The following is a 16,981-nucleotide window of genomic DNA, read 5'->3' on the forward strand; positions in this document are numbered from 1 at the left end:
GTATACATATTTGTGTCTGCGTGCACATGTGTGCATGTGTCTGGGTTTGTGTTACGCTGCATACATGCTTATCCCAACCATGCCCATTGACCTCAAATGTTTTGTTTCTGTTTGATCAACCTGCCTTCGAATTCAAACATTTTCTTCAAATGTGTTCTAACAAGCTTCCTGTGAGACAGCTGAAAACCCACAAGCATTATGTCTCCTGTATTCCCCTGCTCTGCAATCAGCCACTTTAATCAAAAATAAAGTCTATTAAAGGCAAGTCACATTTGACAAACCAAACTCCAGGCTGACTGTATCTTTCAGTGCTCCCTATTGCGATGTGGAGTTATTGGATTATAAGGGAAGGCCAACAAATGACTCAGATCTGCAGTGCATCTGTGTTTATCTGCTTTAGCCTGTGCTTTGGCCTTGTGATGCAGTGGTAGTGTCCCTACCTCTGGGCCAGAAGCTCTGGGTTCAAGTCCCACTTTAGGACTTGATAGCCACAGAAAATGCAATCATAACATGGACAAACAGGTTGATTATCCTTCCAATACACTCAATGGCAGGTGGTAAGAGTGGGAGAGTTTCCCAGTCAGCCGTATTGCCAGAAGACAGCAGCAAGCCACTCCCACTGCAGTACTTTGCTGAATGGACCAATCCAATGGAAGCCCATGGTCACCAACACCATCTTCTATGCATGGTGCATAGAAGAAGAATTATGATTTGAACATCAGAGCAAAGTGCTAAAGATTATCTTACAACGCCCAGGCTACACAAAATTTGCAGTCATGATGAATTCAAGCAGCATAATTGGAAGTTATAGGAATTATTGCTTATAGGGTCCGAACGATGCCTCAATACAGGACGATGGAGAGAAAGGAAGTGGACGTCAAGTGGGATGGTGAGTGGGAAAAACAGTTGATGAAGAGGCCTTTAGTCAGAAATGGTGGCAGGTGAGGAAGGAAATGTGTGTGCAGGAGTTCGCCAAGAGAGAATTTGGAGCTGGACATAAAATGAAGGCAGTTATAGTTTCTCTGGCCTCAAGACCATCTGTGGACTTTGTGGCAGGAACGCAAACCCTTGAATCCTGGACAAGTGGTGGTTTGTAGAATTGGAAAATGCATGGTGAATGTTGGAGAAATGAAGTCTCTGGCAAGTAAAGCTTTGTTTTTACAATGGGCAGGCTGGACCCAAGAAAATACTGCCCTTGGCTTAATTATTTCTGCTCATCCTCCTGGCACAGAAGCAAAGGCTGTTATTTATCTGAGCAAATGCCTTATTCCTGGGATGTTACATCATATTGTAGCAGCATGTGAAACTTTGATGAAGTAGCAGAGAGGATTGATCAAGGTGGTGTAGTAGAGGTTATCTATGCATTTGCAAAAGACTTTTGATCAAGTACCACATGCAGACTTATTAAGAAAATAGAAGCACATGGTATTTAACAGTGCAAAATTAGCCATGGGTTAGGAGACAGACGTGGTGAATGGATGTTTTTCTGTCTGCAAGGAAGTATGCTGTGAGGTCCCCTAGGGCTCAGTATTAGGACCACTACTTTATTTTTATATAGAATTGATCTGGCATTGGGTGCAGGGAGTACAGTTTTGAAGGTTGCTGCTGGTACGTAACTTGGCAACGTTGTAAATAGTGAACAGGGTAGTAGTAGACTTCAGGGGGTCATACACTTGTGAAATGGGCAGGCATATGGCAGATGCAGTTTGATGCAGACAAATGTGTTGGCTTTGGAAATGGGAATTGCACAGTGAAGCAAGAGAGCTATATTGACCCTTTGGCCTCAGCTGGAGCATTGTGTCCAATTCTGCGTGTCGTACTTTAAGAAGGATGCCAAGGCTGCGGTGAGGGTGCAGAGGAGGCCCATCAGGATCCTGCCAGGAATGAGGAGGTGTGGTTATATGGGGAGATTGGAGGAGCTGGGTTTGTTCTCCTCAAAGCAGAGAAGGTTAAGGGGAGTTTTAATAGAGGAGTTCAAAATTATGAGCTTTGATAGGCCAAGTAGAGTGAAGCTGGTAAGAGGCTCAGTAACAAGGCCATAGGCTTCAAATAATTGGCAAAGGAACTCGAGGGAAAATAAGGAGAAATTTGCTCACACAGAATTGTGAAGACCTGGAACACACCTCGGAATCCATTGGCAATTTCAGAAGGTAATTGGACACGTGCTTGAAGAGGACTAATTTTCAGGATTATACTGAAAGCTGTGGCCAGTGAGATTGGTTGGACATCTCTCAAAGAGCTGGCACAGGCACAATGGGCCAAGTGGCCTCCTTCTGTGCTGTCCAATTCTACGATTGAGCCCATGGTCCTTAACTCTAACAATAACGCTAACCCTAGCCCTAGCCCTAACCCTAACCCTAACTCTGACACTAATGGTATTCACTAACTGGAGGCTAAGGTAAATTGTTACCCTAACCCTAGTTTAGCCCTGACCCTAACCCCAAACTAGATCTAGCCCTAACCCTAGCCCTAATCTTAACCCTAGCCCTAATCCTAACCCTAGCCCTAATCCTAACCCTAACCCTAGCCTGAAACCTATTCTTAATTCTAACAATAATGCTAACCCGAGACCTAGCCCTAACCCTAACTCCAACCCAGGCCTAACCCTAACCCTAAAGTAAATCGTTACCCTAACCCTAGTCTAGACCTCTCCTTAACTCTAACAATAACGCTAACCCTAACCCTAACCCTAGCCCTTGCCCCAGCCTTAGCCCTATCCTTAAACCTAACAATAACCCTAGCCTTATCCCTAATCCTAACCCTAGGCCTAGCCCTTTGCCTAACCCTAGCCCTAACCCTAGCCCTATCATAATGAACCCTGCTTATCTGAAGGCAGTTAATGCTTAGCTGCCTTCACGTTTTCTCCACAAGAGTTGAAAAAGATTTGAAATGAAATGAAGCCCAGGATTTTCGGAAGAATTGACAAGTGTTTTGACTTGGCCCCTAGCTGTTTGTGGTGAAAACAGTTAACCTCCCACCCGCATTATTGTGTAATGGTAAAATAGTGTGTGTGTGTGTGTGTGTGTGTGTGTACGTGTGGATGAGAATGAGGAACACTTGCTAGATTACCCCGTTGCATCTTCTTTCTTTATCTGGATATTGAATCATCCTCTCTTCCCTTTTGGATCCATACTTTGTGAAACTGAGACACTGGCGCCTATTCAGCTTTCAAAAGTTGATAGATAAGAGTGAGTGTGGTCAGAATCATCAGAATGAATGTCAAACAGATTGGAAGATGCGAGATAAAGAATTTTCAACAACCGGGTGGAAATGAAGTCTTCCCTATCACTTTCTGTTAAATATTGCAAAACTATACCCTGAGCTCAGCCAGCAACTTTGCACCTGTATGTTACATCTGATCGTGCGCCAATTCACCCATGAGCCAAGGGTAGGACGGGGGTGGGGGGGGGGGGTGTGGGGAGAAAGAAATGTTCTCATCTTTTTCTAGCGCTCATGAACAGAGACTGAACATCATCAATAAACACCCTGCGGCTTCTCAAAAGGAGTCAGAGGCATTCATTTATTGAGTGTTGGGGGGTATATAAAAAATTCAAAATTAGTGTTAAGAGATACATATTCGGTGTTCCAGGGATCAACAGAAAGCCGAAAGGCTCACTGAGAACCAGTGATCAGTACCTTTCAAAATCCCTTCCTCCTTGTGCAATCGTGTCATTCACATTCCCGTAATTTGGTAATTCGGGCCTTTGGTCAGGCTGAGGATGCGCTGAGGCAAAGTACCGCTTTGAAACAGCGCCAAATATTGCCAACTTTTAACTGGCATTGAGTTTGGCAGTCCCATGAGGAATAACTCTACTTGGCCACCTCCACCATCAGAGATGTGGCTGACTCACATCTCTGAAGCTCACTATTCCAAATAAGACAGACCCTTTGTGTCAACACATGACCAGTTCAACCTGCGCCTCAACATTCCTCCGTCAACCTCAAAGGGCCCACACAGAAGAGAAACAAAAGAAAGACTTGTTTTTCTATAGTGGCTTTCACAACCCCAGAATGTCCCAATATGCCTTACGGCCAGCGATGTATTTTTAAAATGTAAACACTGTTGCACTGAGCGAAACATGACAGCCAATTTGCATGCAGCAAACTCCCCAGCTCTAACCCTAATCCTAGCCCTAGTCCTTTCACAACAATGTGATAATTGCCAGGTAATCTGCTTTTTGTGACACTGACTGAGGGATAAATAATGGCCACAACACCGGAAAGAAGCCCACTGCTCTGCTTCGAAATAGGAACAGGAATAGGAGTAGGCCATTCGGCCCATCAAACCTGCTCTGCCATTCAATACAATCGCGGCTGATCATCTACCTCACTGCCATTTTTCCCCCACTAGCCCCATATCCCTTGATGCCATTAGTAGTGTTATGGGATCTTTTTCATCTACCCAAGCTGGCAGATGGGGCCTCGCTTTCATGTCTCATCTGAAAGACAGCACCTCTGACAGTACACTACTCCCTCAGTACTGCACTGGAGCATCAGCATTGATTTTTGTGCTCAAACCCTGAGGTGGGACTTGAATCCAGAAGCTTGTGACTAACAGAGGCAAGTGTGCAGTTTTTTATTCATTCATGGGATGTGAGTGTCACTGGCTAGACCAACATTTGTTGCCCACCCCTAATTACCCTCGAGAAGGTGATAGTGAGCTGCCTTCTTGAACTGCTACAGTCCCTGTGGTGTAGGTACACCCACAGTGCTGTTAGGGAGGGAGTTCCAGGATTTTGACCCAGTGACAGTGAAGGAACGGCGATATATTTCCAAGTCAGGATGGTGAGTGGCTTGGAGGGGAACTTCCAGGTGGTAGTGTTCCCATCTATCTGCTGCCCTTGTCCTTCTAGATGGTAATGGTTGTGGGTTTGGAAGGTGCTGCCGAAGGAGCCTTGGTGAATTCCTGCAGTGCATCTTGTAAATGGTACACACTGCTGCTACTGTTCGTCGGTGGTGGAGGGAGTGGATGTTTGTGGATGGAGAGCCAACCAAGATTGCTGCTTTGTCCTGGAGCTTCTTGAGTGTTGTTGCGGCCAACTGAGTCACAGCTGACACCTTAATGGAGCAAATATCTAGATCACCTGTTGGTTGAGGGACAGAGGTAAGAGTTTCAGATATCAGTTCCACTTTGGGAAGATGTGTCCCAATAAAAAAGAAACATATCTAAGTAGTGGGAGATTTCAGAGCTCTGAGATGCAGAGGAATTAGGGTGTCCTAGTGCATGAATCGCATAAGGTTAGTATGCAGGTAGAGCAAGTAATTAGGAAAGCTAATAGAATGTTATTGTTTATTGCGAAGGGAATTGAGTACAAAAGTAGAGAGGTTATGCTTCAGTTATGCAGGATACTAGTGAGACCACATTTGGAGTTCTGTGTACAGTAGTGGTCTCCTTATTTAAGGAAGGATGTAAATGTGTTGGAAGCAGTTCAGAGAAGGCTTACTAAACTAACACCTGGATTGGGCGGGTTGACTTATAGGGAAAGGTTGAACAGGAGAGGATGTCTGCTCTTGTGGGAGAATCTAGTGCTAGGGGCCAATGTTTAAAAACGAGGGGTCACTCATTTAAGACAGAGATGCGGAGAATTTTTTTCTCAGAGGGTCATGAATCTTTGAAACTCTTCCTCAAAAGGCAGTAGAAGCAGAGTTTTAAAATATTTTTTAAGGCGGAGGTAGATAGATTCTTGATAAACAAGAGGGTGAAAGGTTATCGGGGGGTAGGCAAGAATGTGGGGTTGAGGTTACAATCAGATCAGCCATGATCTTATTGATGGCGGAGCAGGCTCGAGGGGCTGAGTGGCCTACTCCTGCTCCTAATTCGTCTGTTCGTATGTCTGATATGTTAGTGGCTGGAAACCAGCACCCAGCAGAAGCTGATGTGGTGAAAGTAGTATGTAAAGACAAGCACGAGTTAGAAGAAAAGCCTTTTAAAGCACATGAAACCTGGTTGGGTGAACCAGGTTGGCTGGAAGAGTGGTTCCAGGGATGAGAGGTTTCAGTTATGAGGAGACATGGAGAAGTTGGAACTGTTCTCCTTAGAGAAGAGAAGGTTAAGAGCAGATTTGATGGAGGCGTTCAAAATCATGAGGGGCCTGGACAATGCAGTCAGGGTGAAACTGTTCCCATTGGTGGAAGGATCGAGAACCAGAGGACACAGATTGAAGGTGATTGGCAAAAGAACCAGAGGCGACATGAGAAGAAACTATTTTCAAGCAGTGAATGGTTGGGATCTGGAATGCACTGCCTGAGAGTGTTGTGGAGGCAGATTCAATCAAGGCTTTCAATAGGGAATTGGATAATGAAGAGAAGAGGAAAGATCTGCAGGACTATGGGGAAAAGGTGGGTTGAGTGGGACTAGGTGAGTTGCTCTTGCAGAAAACCAGCACAGACAAGGCGGGCGGAATGGCCTCCTTCTGTGCTGTAACTGTTCTATGATTCTGTGAAATGTAGAGACAAAAATGGTGAAAGAAAGAGAGTTGAGAGAGGTCGACAGACAGAAACACTGAGCATAAGATGGCTGAGGAAGTCATCAAATAACAAGAAGGAGTTTCAGATTTAGTTGTGGCTAACAAAGATGGAAGAAAAGTACAGTTTTTTTTTATTCTGTCATGGGACGTGGGTGTTGCTGGCAAGGCCAGCATTTGTTGCCCATCCCTAATTGCCCTTGAACTGAGTTTCATACATCAGTTCCACTTGGAGAAGATGCCTCCTAATAAAAAAGAAGCACGTTATCTAAATGGTGAGAGATTGTAGAGCTCTGAGATGCAGAGGGATCTGGGCGTCCTAATGTATGAATCATGAAAGGTTAGTATGCAGGTACAGCAAGTAATTAGGAAAGTTAATAGAATGTTATCATTTATTATGAGGGGAATTTAATACAAAAGTAGGCTTGCTCAGCCATTTCAGAGGGCAGTTAAGAATCAACCACATTGTTGCGGGTCTGGAGTCACATGTAGGCTTTGTTGGTCTGGAGTCACAATTAAGCCAGACCAGGTATGGATGGCAGATTTCCTTCTCTAAAAGAACATTACTGAACCAGATGGATTTTTATGACAATGAATGATAAGAGAGGCTTTTAATTCTAGATTTATTAAGTGAATTTTAATTCCACCAGCTGCCGTGGTGGGATTTGAGCCCATGTCCCCAAAACATTAACCTGGACTTTTGGATTACCTGCCCAGTGATGTTACCACTACACCACCATCTCCCCTGAAGCTCTTATCACTCATGTGTCCATGCATATGCTGGGCAGCCTGCTGTATCACTCACATAGCACACACGATTTGCCATCAGCATAGGAGAATTATAAATGCACCAGTTATTTAGGGTAGTTTAATAATTTATTTGCGCCTTGTCAGCTGGAGCACCCACACCTCTGAGTCAGAAGGTTGTGGGTTCCAGTCCCTTTCAGAAATTTGAGTGCATAATCCAGGTGCCACTGCAGTGCAGCACTGAGGCATTGCTACACTGCCGTCTTTCAGACGAGGTTGTGAACCGAGGTCCTGTCCGCCCTCTCAAGTGCACGTGAAAGATGCTGTTTCAAAGAAGAGCAGGGGCATTCTCCCTGGCACGATGGCAAAGGCGCTGCGGGTGCTGGAAACTTGAAAGGAAAGCAGCAAATTGCTGGAAACACTCAGCAGGCCTTGCGGTATCTGTGGCGAGAGGAACAGAGTTCATGTTCCAGGTCAGTGACCTTTCAGCGGAGTCAGGGAAAATTTGAAATATAATTGGTTTTGAGCAAGTGAAGGAGGGGTGCAGGGGCGGGGAATGGAGGGTGCTGGTGGGAAGAAGAACCAAAGGGAAGGTTTGTGATAGGGTGGAGGGCAGGGAGATTAAACAACGAAAGGTTTCATGGCGAAAGGTCAAAGGAAGTGGCAATGGGGCAAGTAAAGAAGCAAAAGGTGGGTGTAGAGGTGTGAATGGCAGGATCCCCAGTAGTTGCCTCCTCTGGAAAAGCAAAAGAAAAAAGGGAATTAAGAGAGAAATGAGAAGAATTAAAACCTGCAAAGTAAAATAAAATAACATGGAGGCAGCGATTAGGATCTAAATTATTGAATACAATGTTGAAAGATGAATTGCTGTTCCTCGAGCTTGCGTTGATCTTCATTAGAGCAGTGTGACAGACCAAGGATAGAGAGGTCAGAGTGTGAGCAAGGTGGAGGATTAAAGTGACGGGCGACAGGAAGCTCACTGGCAGACTGAACGAGGGTTGTTCTGCAAAGCGGTCACCCCATCTGCATGCGGTTTCCCCGCGTAGAGGAGACCACATCATGAGCAGTGAATACAGCATACTGAATTGAATGTATGAGTAAATCATGGTTTCACTTGGATGGATCATTTGGGGCCTTGGATGCTGAGAAGGGAGAAAGCAAAAGGGCAGGTGTTGTGCCTCCTGTGCTTGCATGCAAAGGTGCCGTGGGAAAGGTAGGGAGGCTGTTGAGGGTGATCGAGGAGTGGACCAGGGAACAGTCCTGTCAGAATGCTGAAAGGGGGGAATGGGAGGGGAAGAGGTGGCTGGCAGGGATGTCTCACCGGAGTGGTAGCGTTGAATTTTCGCCACGGGGATGGGAAACAGGAACCGTGTTTGCTTTTGGGTCAGAAACTTCCCTTTGGTTGGGAAACCCATCAAAGTCCCAATTTACGTAAGGGTGGGGCCTTAATTGATATGGCGATGAATTCCCTGTCCAATGAGAGAGAATAGGTGGCCGGAATAGAGGCGGGTCAGATGGAATGCAGGACTCATTTAGACTCCCCCACTGAGGTGGCCCGTTTTGTACTGAGGGTGAGGCCTGTGCTTTGTGCCAAGGCCTGACAATGCAGCGCAGGAAAGGGAGATGCCACAGGGGAGATGGACAGATCCTTGCTTCATTGATGCCGACCTGGATCTAATCCTGGAGGCTATGAGGGAACGGAAGGAGGTTCTCTTCCCGGAGGGTGACAGGAAGAAGCCAGTCATTGCCCTCAGATTGAGGAGTATGGCATAGAAAGACGTCTGAGATACCAGCACTGACACATAGAAAGGAAAACACAGCCTGGAATGTCTATTCACTTAGCACCAATGAAGGAAGCACAAGGCCCAGAGATTTGCCCTCACTGTTGAGGATCTTATTACCACCATCTCATTCCTTTTTTGTGGCAACAATAAAAGGCATCCCAGAGGCATGTGCTTTAAAGTGCTATAATTTATACAGCATAAAAGAAGAAGACAGTAGACAGAGAGAGTAAGAACAGACTCCACTGACCCACTTAGTGCACCATACTAGCCTCCTCTAGCCTGGGAACCACCCTCCTTACCCTCAGGGCCTCCGATATTATGTCCAGATCAAGCATCAATGGACCCAGGGGCTTCCCTCAATCAACGCCATGAATATAGATCATTTATCTCATTGCTGTTTGTGGCAGCTTACTGCGTGCAAATTGGCTGCCGCATTTCCGACGTTACAACAGTGAGGACACTTCACTTCTCCAACTCCCTATTTTCCATCAGTGATTTGGGAAACCTTTGACTAACTTCAAGGCTTCAAAAAAGCCTTTCCATGTTCACCTCTGCTATCATCAATGGCCATCTCTTTGTCTTGTTCTCTGTCCCTGTCCTCCCTCCGTGTCTCCGAAGGACAATACGCCTCCCAACACGGGATCATCACACTAACGCTAACGGACCCGCTGGAACACATGGAGATAGTGGGTGGAGCTTTGTGCGTGCCGGGCGCGCGCGATCGGTGGGCCTGGGAGTGGACGGGAAACCGTCTCCTGACTGTTATCGGCCTCCGACATTGACTTCACGCTGGCTGGCCAATGAACAGCCAGCGTGAAACACGCCCGGAACAAGGCTCAGCACTGCCGGTGAGGGCGCGGAAGAGGGCGGGCACCAATGTCACTGTGGGTACTGGCGAGTGCTACCACTGAGCTCCCTGAAGGCATACAGACGCCTCAGGGAGCTGCAGACCCCCAAATAATAAAAGAAAGCACAAAAATGCTGCAAAAAAAAATGTCCGTGCAGCACAATCAAGCACCTGAAAGCATACCTCATTAAAAAAAAGTCCCCGGATATTCCTTTTTTGTTTTAAATCCCAACGGAGGTTTCATCCTGCCCTTCGATGAGGTTTCATCAAAAATGTAAAGCCCACCTGGCCGATTGGCCCGTCCTCCAACCGTCAGGCTGGAACAGGCCACGGAAAATCGCTGACAATTGGGCCGTTGATTGCCCGCTGAGCGAAATATCACGCAAGTGCGCGATGACGTCGGGACGCTCAGTCGACATCAGTCCGCACAATTTTACACCTGTCCGGGTGAGAAGGTGACTAAAGCATTGGATGGGGAAATGTCTGTGGATGTTATTTTTATGGACTTCCAGAAGACATTTAATAAAGTACCTCATAAAAGACTGTCAGCCACAAGTGAAGCCGGTGGAACTGAAGGCAGGCTATTGACCCGGTTAGGAAATTGGCTGAGCGACAGGAGACAGAGAGTAGGGATAAAAGGCAGGTACTCTAATTGGCAAGGATGTGACTAGACGTGTTCCACTGGGAGCTGTGGTGGGGACTCAACTATCCGGTATTTATTAATGACTTAGATGATGGGATAGGAATCCACATATCCAGGTTTACTGATGATGATACAAAGCATTGTAAGTCGTGGACATGGAAGCTTAAAATTACAAAGAGTTATTGATAGATTAAGTGTATAGGCAAAACTGCAAGATGGTTTTCAAAGCAGGCAAATGTGAGGTCATCCACTTTAATGGATAGAACAGGGCATTTTCTACATGGTGGAAAGCCAGAAAGTGTGGAGACTGGGAGGTGGGTCCAGATACATCGATGATTAAAATGTCACGAGCAGGTACAGAAAATAATCATTAAGGCTAATGAAATGCTGGGCTTTATATTTAGAGGATTAGAATGCAAGGGAGTTGAGTCATACTTCAGCTATATGAAGCCTTGGTTAAACTACAACTGGAGTTACTGTGAGCAGTTCTGGGCACCGCACCTTAAGGAAGGATATATGGGTCTTGGAGGGACTGCAGTGTAGATTTACCAGAACGATGCCTGGATTCCAAAGGTTAAATTAATAGGAGAGGTTACCCAAATTAGGGTTGCATTCCCTAGAATTTAGAAGGTTATGGGGTGATTTCAAGATATTATAGGGAGCAGATAGGGTCGATAGAGAGAAACCATTTCCACTGATAGGGGAGTCTAGGACTAAGGGGCACAGTTTAAAAATGAGACGCAGACCTTTCAGGAGTGAAATTAGGAAATACTTCAACGTACAAAGGGTGGTAGAAACTTAGAATTTTCCTCAGCAAACAGCAATTGTTGTTAGCTCAGTATTTTTTGTATCTGAGATTGACAGCTTTTTGTTAGCCAAGGACAAGGGGCAATGGAGTTGGATTTGATGGTTTGAAGCCAGGAACAGTCACGAAAAGGCTTGGTGTTGTTAGGTACTTCACTCTTGAGACCGGAGAAGCTGAGATTGTTCATTTTGGAACAGAGAAAAGGTTGAGGGGAGATTTGATCGGTGTGTTTGACATTTTGAGGGGCTTGGTAGTGAGACACTGGCAGGAGCATCAGTAACCAGAGAATTTAAGATAATCTGCAAAAATTCCAGAGATGGGATGAGGTGAAATCTTTTGACCTGATGAGTTGTTATGATCTGGCATGCATTGCCTGAAACCTGGCTGGAAATAGATTCAAGGGCAGCTTTTGGAGCCTTCAGCCATGGCTTAGTGGGTAGTGCTCTTGCCTCTGAGTTGCAAGGTTCCTGGTTCAGGTCCCACTCTAGTGCTTGAGCACAGAAATCAAGTCAGTACTGAGGGAGTGCTGCACTGTCTGTCGGATGAGACATTAAACCAAGACCCCACCTGCCTGCCCAGGGGGATGTACCAGATTACATGGTGCTACTTTGAAGAAGAGCATGGGAGCTCTCCCTGGTGTCCTGGCCAACAATCAACATCACAAAACCAGCTTACCCAGTCATTGTCACATTGCTGTTTGTGGGAGCTTGCTGTGCACAAATTGACTGCTGTGTTTTCTCACATTACGACAGTGACTACACTTCAAAAGCACTTCGTTGGCTGTAAAGTGCTTTGAGGTGCCTGGTGATTGTGAAAGGTGCTATATAAATGCAAGTCTTTCTTTCTAATTAAGACGTATAACTGAGAAGGGCAGGGCTCCAGGGAGAGAGCTTGGAAGTGGAACTCATCAGATCACATTTTCACAGGGACTCAGTGGGGCAAATGGACATCTCCTGCACTGATGCTAACATTGAGAGCGCAGACATCACCTGGCAAATATAACCCTAACCAGACACCTAGACATGTTAAAGCAAACAGGCATTGAGGGGAATAAGTCTTTAATTGACATTTGATAAGCTGCCTTGTCGAATTTGTCGAAAACCCTCAACGATGAGGGATTGACGACTAAAGCAAGATGTCCAGGAATCGAGGTAAGGCACAGCATGGGACTTTAAGAAAAAAGCCTTTAAAACCTCAGCGGGAGGAGAACTGTCAGTGGTGAGAGAGAAGCAGAGCTAACGTTTCAGCTCGTTCACTGTTTCTGCCTCTACAGATGCTCGCTGGCCTGCTGAGTCTGTCCGACATATTTCTATCGATATTACTTCATGAGTTGGGCATAAGCAAGTTTTGCACACGATGCCAAAATAGAATATAAGTCTAATAGTGAGGAACAATGAATTTGTTAATCAAATGTGGACCAATGTATGTCAACATCTACATTTGGGAGTTTATGGTAAGTTGAACTGTGGCATAGGCCATTACTAAAGAAATAAATCCTGTGGTGATATGTGTTCAGTGGAAGAGTCTTACAGCGCACTTATCCTTGAATAGAATCATAGATTGGTTACTACACAGAAGGCCTGATGTATTTGTGCTGGCTCTCTGTAAGAGCTACTCAGCTAGTCCCACTCCCCCACATTTTCCCCATAGCCCTTTCCAGATTTTTATTCTTCAGATAATAATCCAATTCCCTTATGAAAGCCATGATTGACCCTGCCTCCTCCACACTCTCAGGCAGTGCATTCCAGATCCTAACCACTCGGCACGTGAAGACGTTTTTCCTCATGTCGCCGTTGCTCCTTTTGTCAATCACTTTAAATTGGTGTTCTCTTGTCCCCGATCCTTTTCCCCCCCTCCCCAAACAATGGGAACAGTTCCTCCCTATCGACTCTGTCCAGGCCCTTCATGATTTTGAACACCTCTATCAAATCTCCCCTCGACCTCCTCTTCTCTGAGGAGAACAGTCCCAGTTTCTCCAACCTATCCACAGAACTAAAGCCCCTCATATGCTGGAACCACCCTTGCAAATCTTTTCTCCATGGCCTTCATATCCTTCATGTGTGGTGCCCAGAACTGGAAGCAATACTGCAGTTGAGGCTGAATCAATGTTAATACAGATTTATTAGAACTTGCTGGCTTTCATACTCCATGCCTCTATGTTTATAAAGCCCAGGACCCTGTATACTTTATTCACCACTTTCTCAACTTGTCCTGCCACCTTCAACGATTTGATCACCTATTCCCACGGTGCTCGAGGTGAATAAGGCGTTGTATCATGTTGGGGGCTACCAGCAATATGACATTGTACTGTAGTGAGGTGAATGTTTAAGGTGATGACCAGAACGCTGATCACAGGAAAGTATTGGAATTGTGAAAGCTGATCTTCAGTATGAGGCTCTAATAGAAAACAGATTTGGGGTGTGTTGGATTGAAGTCCATGATGTATGATGCGGCATTCTAACACTTGGGAAGCCCAAGTTTCAAATGAGGATGTTAGACAGAATTTTAAAAAAATATTTGATAGGTCATCAGAATATGGAACAAATCAATGGGTAGGCTGCTGAAGTGGATTTTTCTTTATTCTTTCATGGGATGTGGGCATCACCGGCAAGGCCAGCATTTGTTACCAACCCCTAATTGCCCTTGAACTGAGTGGCTTGCTCAGCCATTTCAAAGGGCACTTAAGAGTCAACCCCTTTTGCTGTGGGTCTGGAGTTACATGTAGGACAGTAGATTCCCCAGATGAGTTTTTGCAACAATTGATGATAATTGTCATAGTCACCATTACAAGAGTGGCCTGTATTCCAGATGGATCAACAGTAGCCATAACTGAGACTGGATCCTGGATCTTAATTGAATTGAACTTAATTCAGTTCACCTGAACTTAAACACCTCCAGCTGCCTAGTTGGGATTTGAACCCATGTTCCCACAGCATTAACCCAGGCCTCTGGGTTACTAGTACCAGTGACATTACCACTACACCACCATCTCCACATCTGTTAGAGGTGAACCTAGCCGTTAAGTGAATGGGTCGTAGAAACCGAAAATGCTGGAAACACTCAACAGGTCAGGCAGTGTCAGTGGCGGGGGCAGCAGAGTTAACACTGGGCCCGATTTTAACTCTAAGTGAACAGGTTTTGAGTGAATTCAATTTGGGCCCAACATCTTGCCTCTGTGCCCTTTTATCAGTATGGGGAGATAGAGATGAGATTCAGGAGATAATCAGAATTGGATTTTAACAATGGTGGAAAGGTCTGATCGTAGATTGCCATATAATTCCAAATCCCAGTTTGCCAAACAGTCTTCCCCTGTTCTGATCCAATTTCAGGTAACTAATTGCCTAACCCAATAGCCATTTGATCGTGAGTTATGTTTTACTCTTGCCTGAACAGGTTGAGAATTACCCTTGAAGGTGTAATTAAGGAGTCTGCAATGCAAGAACTGAAAATATTGCCACACCCTTGTGTGAGCAACGCTGAAGGAATTGGTCCTGCTTTATTTTTAGATTTTCTTGCCGTAATTTGCCTTTGTTTCTACCGAAGACAGTTCCACCCTGAAAACTCAACTTGAACCTGTCAGACAGGTTTTCTCCTGAGCTTCATCTCAGCCACCAGGAAGCTGATGCCTTTCTTTCACAACGATTCTAGCATAAAGTAGCTTCACTTCAGACAGGACTCATCTCCCGAGCGTCGTGCCAGGTGAGAGCCTCTTTGGTATCACTTTATTCCTCTGAGCGCAGTTGTTTCTTGACAATAGAGTAAGCCGCGGTGCAGTGTGTGCAGAGACAGTTTGAGGTGTGGTGTGAAGTTGCTTAGAGTTCGCTTGGGCTAGGACCATGCTGTCTAAGAACCCAGTGTAAAAAAACAGGAACAGGAGTGGGCCATTCGGCCCCTCCAGCCTATTCCGCCATTCAATAAGACTGTGACTGATCTGATTGTGGCCTTGACTCCACTCTCCTCCCTGCCACCCCCTTGTCAATCAAAAATCTGTCTTAACTCGACCTTGAACATATTCAGTGACCCAGCATCCACTGCTCGCCGAAAAAGAGAGTTCCAAACTCGAACGAGCCTCCGAGAGAAGAAATTCCTCTTCATCCTCTTATTTTGAAAGTGTGCCCCTCCCCCCACCTCCCCGGCCCGTCGCCAGTCCTAGATTCTCCCTCCAAAAGGAGGAAACATACAGGAGTTCTGGATTCTGCAATCTCTGCTTGGGGAAGCTGACGAATTCGGCCTGTGTACCGATAGAGTAGCTGATAGGAGTGTTTTCGAAGTTAGCTCTGGGAGTTCCTGTCAAGTTACTGACATTTTCCTTGGGGTCCCTCTGCTTGAGGCCTGTTTGAAAATGACTGGCGTGCACCAACACTGACAGCATTTGACTTGTTTCCTTGATGAAGCTATTCTGGCAGCCGGAACACGGTAGAAAATGTCTGGGTAAAGTTTCCCTGCTTAGGAGATTCCGATGTAGCTCTTTGCATGCCGGAAGTGGGTGTCGGGAATTCAGAAAGGTGCTCTCCAACCATTCCCGTTCCTTACAATTCCCCTCCAGAAGTAACATTCACCCCAAACTAGTGCCAGGCAATGATCATCTCTGGCAAGAGAGAATCTAAACATTGCCCCTTGACATTCAATGACATTGCCATTGCTGAATCCCCCACTATCAACATCCTGGGTGTCACCATTGACCAGAAACTGAACTGGACCAGTCATATAAATACTGGGGCTACAAGAGCAGGTCAGAGGCTGGGAATTCTGCAGCGAATAACTCACTTCCTGACTCCCCAAAACCTGTCCACCATCTACAAGGCACAAGTCAGGAGTGTGATGGAATACTCTCAACTTGTTTGGATGAGTGCAGCTCCCACAACACTCAAGAAGCTCAACACAATCCAGGACAAAGCAGCCCACTTGATCGGCACCCCATCCACAAACATTCACTCCCTCCAACATCGATGTACAATGGCAGCAGTGTGTACCATCTACAAGATGCACTGCAGCAACTCAACAAGGCTCCTTCGACAGCACCTTCCAAACCCGCGACCTCTACCATCTAGCTTGACAAGGGCAGCAGATAGATGGGAACACCACCACCTGGAAGTTCCCCTCCAAGCCACTCACCATCCTTCACTGTCGCTGGGTCAAAATCCTGGAACTCCGTCCCTAACAGCACTGTGGGTGTACCTACACCACATGGACTGCAGCGGTTCAAGAAGGCAGCTCACCACCACCTTCTCAAGGGGCAATTAGGGATGGGCAATAAATGCTGGCCCAGCCAGCGAAGCCCACATCCAGTGAAAGAATATTTTTAAAAAACCTCCAGCTTCAGCAAAGAGAAGCTTTCTGTCATTTCAGGGCAAGTTGTTGGGTTGAATTATTGTGGACTTGTTTCACTTCGCAGGATCACAGCAACCGTGGAACCTCTGAGCCTGAAGCCCGCGAAGAGGCTTAGGAAAGGGATGGCTCTGTGCCTCGTGCTGGCTGTGTCCTTCCTCAGCCTGCAGCAAGCTGCGTCTCAGAATTGCACAGCCGACCATCTTCGCTTCCAGACTGTGTTCGAAAGCGACTTCAGCAGGCTGAGTGGCGATGCCGGCTCCATCGAGCCCCTGTACAATATGGTGAACCGTTACCTGGATGCGGTGCAGCCCAATCCCTTCCCCAAAGGTCTCTTGCATTGTTAAAGCTTAGCAAACCCTG

At 46.1% G+C, this 16,981-nt stretch overlaps 1 protein-coding gene across 4 annotated transcripts in view; it reads left to right on the top strand.

The window, feature by feature from the left end:
- Nucleotides 1-14,893: 14,893 nt before the first annotated feature.
- Nucleotides 14,894-16,981, top strand: part of LOC144694946 (prominin-2-like) — a 148,965-nt gene continuing 146,877 nt past the window's right edge. For all 4 annotated transcript variants that reach the window (XM_078565746.1, XM_078565745.1, XM_078565744.1 and 1 more), the window contains exons 1-2: nt 14,894-14,989; nt 16,686-16,948. In XM_078565746.1, the coding sequence (XP_078421872.1) occupies nt 16,744-16,948 (205 nt within the window). In that variant the 5' untranslated portion in view covers nt 14,894-14,989; nt 16,686-16,743. The remainder of the gene's footprint in view (nt 14,990-16,685; nt 16,949-16,981) is intronic.

The sequence above is a fragment of the Cetorhinus maximus genome, chromosome 20 (assembly GCF_964194155.1).
Source record: "Cetorhinus maximus chromosome 20, sCetMax3.hap1.1, whole genome shotgun sequence".
NCBI classification, from domain to species: domain Eukaryota; kingdom Metazoa; phylum Chordata; class Chondrichthyes; order Lamniformes; family Cetorhinidae; genus Cetorhinus; species Cetorhinus maximus.